The sequence below is a fragment of the Alligator sinensis genome, unplaced genomic scaffold (genome assembly GCF_000455745.1).
Source record: "Alligator sinensis unplaced genomic scaffold, ASM45574v1 scaffold324_1, whole genome shotgun sequence".
NCBI classification, from domain to species: Eukaryota; Metazoa; Chordata; order Crocodylia; family Alligatoridae; genus Alligator; species Alligator sinensis.
The window spans coordinates 67,974-71,303 of NW_005842188.1; the positions used below are offsets into that span (position 1 = coordinate 67,974).

The 3,330-nt window shown below is 48.8% G+C and overlaps 1 protein-coding gene across 3 annotated transcripts in view; it reads left to right on the forward strand.

Moving 5' to 3' along the window:
- The window catches only part of TRIM13 (tripartite motif containing 13), a 6,499-nt gene extending 3,378 nt beyond the window's left edge, over positions 1–3,121 (forward strand). For all 3 annotated transcript variants that reach the window (XM_025207187.1, XM_025207188.1, XM_025207189.1), the window contains exon 2: positions 1,873–3,121. In XM_025207187.1, the coding sequence (XP_025062972.1) occupies positions 1,873–3,105 (1,233 nt within the window). In that variant the 3' untranslated portion in view covers positions 3,106–3,121. The remainder of the gene's footprint in view (positions 1–1,872) is intronic.
- The last annotated feature ends 209 nt before the right edge of the window (positions 3,122–3,330 follow it).

Genomic DNA, 3,330 nt, shown 5'->3' on the forward strand with positions numbered 1-3,330 from the left:
ACCCTCCCATTATTCCCCCCCCCCCCCCCCCCCCAACAAAACTACATTGGTTGAAAATAACTGTTAGCTCTGCTGGGTGAACCTCTTATGTGAAATGCATCAGTGCTGGCAGAAGAGGACTTTGTTGTTTAGCTTGTATCATTTAGGAGGGTATTATAAGTAAGCTGTTAATAAAAACCCTTTTGACGTGCAACATATCTCCACTAGGGGGCTCTGCCAACAAAACTAATAGCTGCAGGGCCCCTATAATGTTTCATAGTTTCTAGGGTCGGAAGGGACCTGGGCAGATCATCTAGTCCAACCCCCTGCCATGGCAGGAAAGAGTACTGGGGTCAAACGACCCCAGCAAGATGGTCATCTAACCTCCTCTTAAAAACCCCCAGGGTGGGAGCCTGCACCACCTCACTTGGAAGCTGGTTCCAGACCCTAGCCGCCCTGACCGTGAAGTAGCGCCTCCTGATGTCCAACTTAAACCTTCCCTCCGCCAGCTTGTGACTGTTATTCCTGGTCACTCCTGGCGGCGCTCGGGGGAACAGGGACTCCCGCAGTGCCTGTTGATCCCCCCTGACTAGTTTATAGCAGGCCACAAGATCCCCCCTCAGCCTTCTCTTCTGGAGGCTGAACAGGTTCAGGTCCCGTAACCTTTCCTCATAGGACCTGCCCTGCTGTCCCTTGATCATGCGAGTGGCCCTCCTCTGGACCCTCTCCATGCTGTCCACATCCCTCCTGAAGTGCGGCTCCCAGAACTGGACGCAGCGCTCCAGCTGCGGCCTGACCAGTGCCGCATAGAGGGGGAGGATCACCTCCTTGGTTCTGCTTGAAATGCATCTGTGGATGCACGACAAGGTACAGTTGGCCTTCCTAGCCGCCTCCCCACACTGCCGAGCCATGTTCATCTTGGAGTCAATAATGACTCCAAGATCCTTTTCCACCTCCGTGCTGACGAGAGGGGAGTTCCCCAGCCTGTAGGTATGGTGCCGGTTGTTCCTCCCCAGGTGCATCACCTTGCACTTGTCTGTGTTGAACCCCATCCTGTTCTCCTCTGCCCATCCTTGTAACCTGTCAAGGTCCAACTGTAGCCTGTTGCTCCCTTCTATTGTTCCCACATCCCCCCACATCTTGGTGTCATCAGCGAATTTGAACAGGGTGCTTTGCACCCCCTCATCCAAATCACTGATGAAGATGTTGAACAGGGCGGGCCCGAGGACCGAGCCCTGCGGGACCCCACTGCCCACGTCCTTCCAGGCCGAGAAGGACCCATCCACTACCACCCTCTGGGTGTGGCTCTCTAGCCAGTTGGCGACCCATTGGACTGTGTGGGTGTCTACGCCACAGTCCCCCAGTTTCCTAATGAGAACGGGGTGAGAGACAGTGTCGAAAGCCTTCCGGAAGTCCAGGAAGACTATATCCACTGCTACCCCTGCATCCAATGATTTAGTGACCTGATCGTAGAAGGCCACCAGGTTGGTCTGACATGACCTGCCGCTGATGAACCCGTGCTGGTTGCCCCTGAGCATGCATTTCCCTGCTGGCCCCTCCTGGATGTGTGCCAGAATAATTTTCTCGAACAGCTTGCCCAGGATCGAGGTAAGACTGACTGGCCTATAGTTTTCCGGGTCCTCCGTCCTCCCCTTTTTGAAGATGGGAACCACGTTGGCCCTCTTCCAGTCCTCCGGCACCTCTCCAGAGCACCACGAGTGCTCATAAAGCTGTGCCAGGGGACGTATGTAGATCAGCCCATTGCTTGTCTGGAGTGGAAATAGCTCTTGTATAGGTTGCTGAAATCTTTCACATTTGAGGTTTTTTTGGTTGAGAGGGGAGATGGGAATGTATTTGGGAAAGTGCTTTTAATACCTGTTTTTCTCTTCATAGGATGTGATGGAGCTCCTAGAGGAAGATCTGACCTGTCCCATTTGCTGTAGCTTGTTTGATGATCCTCGGGTTCTACCCTGTTCACACAACTTCTGCAAGAAGTGTTTGGAAGGGATATTGGAGGGGAATGTCCGGAACGTGCTTTGGAGACCATCCCCTTTCAAGTGCCCTACCTGTCGGAAGGAGACACCTGTCACAGGAGTCAATAGTTTGCAAGTCAACTATTCCCTAAAAGGCATTGTGGAGAAGTATAACAAAATCAAGGTAACTCCTAAAATGCCTGTGTGCAAGGTGCACAGTGGGCAACCCCTCAACATTTTTTGCCGGACAGACATGCAGCTGATTTGTGGGGTCTGTGCTACTCGAGGTGATCACACAAAGCATGTGTTTTGTTCTATTGAAGAAGCGTATTCTCAGGAGAAGCGTGCATTTGAAACCCTTTTTCAGGGCTTTGAAACATGGCGTTGTGGAGATGCACTTTCCCGGCTGGACACTTTAGAAACAAGCAAGAGGAAAGCTCTGCAAATGCTGACAAGGGATTCGGACAGAGTGAAAGAGTTCTTTGAGAAGCTGCAGCACACACTGGAGCAGAAAAGAAATGAGATTCTGTCTGACTTTGAGACCATGAAGCTTGCTGTGATGCAGGCCTACGACCCAGAAATCAATAAACTGAACACCATTCTGCAAGAACAGCGAATGGTTTTTAACATTGCAGAGGCCTTTAAGGATGTATCTGAGCCCATTATATTTTTGCAGCAGATGCAGGAGTTTAGGGAGAAAATTAAAGTGATTAAAGAAACCCCTCTGCCTTGTTGTAATGTACACATCAGCCATACCATGAAGGCCTTTGATACCAGCCAGTGGAATGGTGTGAAACTAGAAGATGTGGACAAACTTTCTTTGCCTCAGGAAAACAGCATGCTTAATTTCAAGATTCATTCTATGTTTTCACGTAAACTTATAGTATCTTTCCTGATTTTCTTGCTTATCATAGCAGTTATCAGAATGCCCTTTTTGGAGTCTGTTGTTGACAACATCCAGTACTGGAAGACTCGACTCTTTACAATTGGCTCATACTATTTGGCAGATACTGTGGAGATAGCAGACCATGCAGTCTTTTACTGGGAACAAATGACAGATGGAGCTTCACTCCTAAGAGAAAAGTGTAAAAGTTATACACTAGTAGTGCTGGATAATGTTGCACAATTTGTGTGCAAATATAAACTATTATGAAGTCCACTGCCAAAGTCCAACATTCACATTCCCAAGAAGTAACAACTATGGTGCAAAAAAATTAATCATGTATAATTACATTTTTTTTAAGCCCTAACTGCTGATGGAAGTGTTTGAGATTTTGAAATGTGTCTGAAGAGACTAATACTGTTCCTGTGGTTTGAGCACAGATAGGCTGGAAAGGGAACCTGAACTTTGAGGGGAAAAAACACTGGTTCTGAGCAC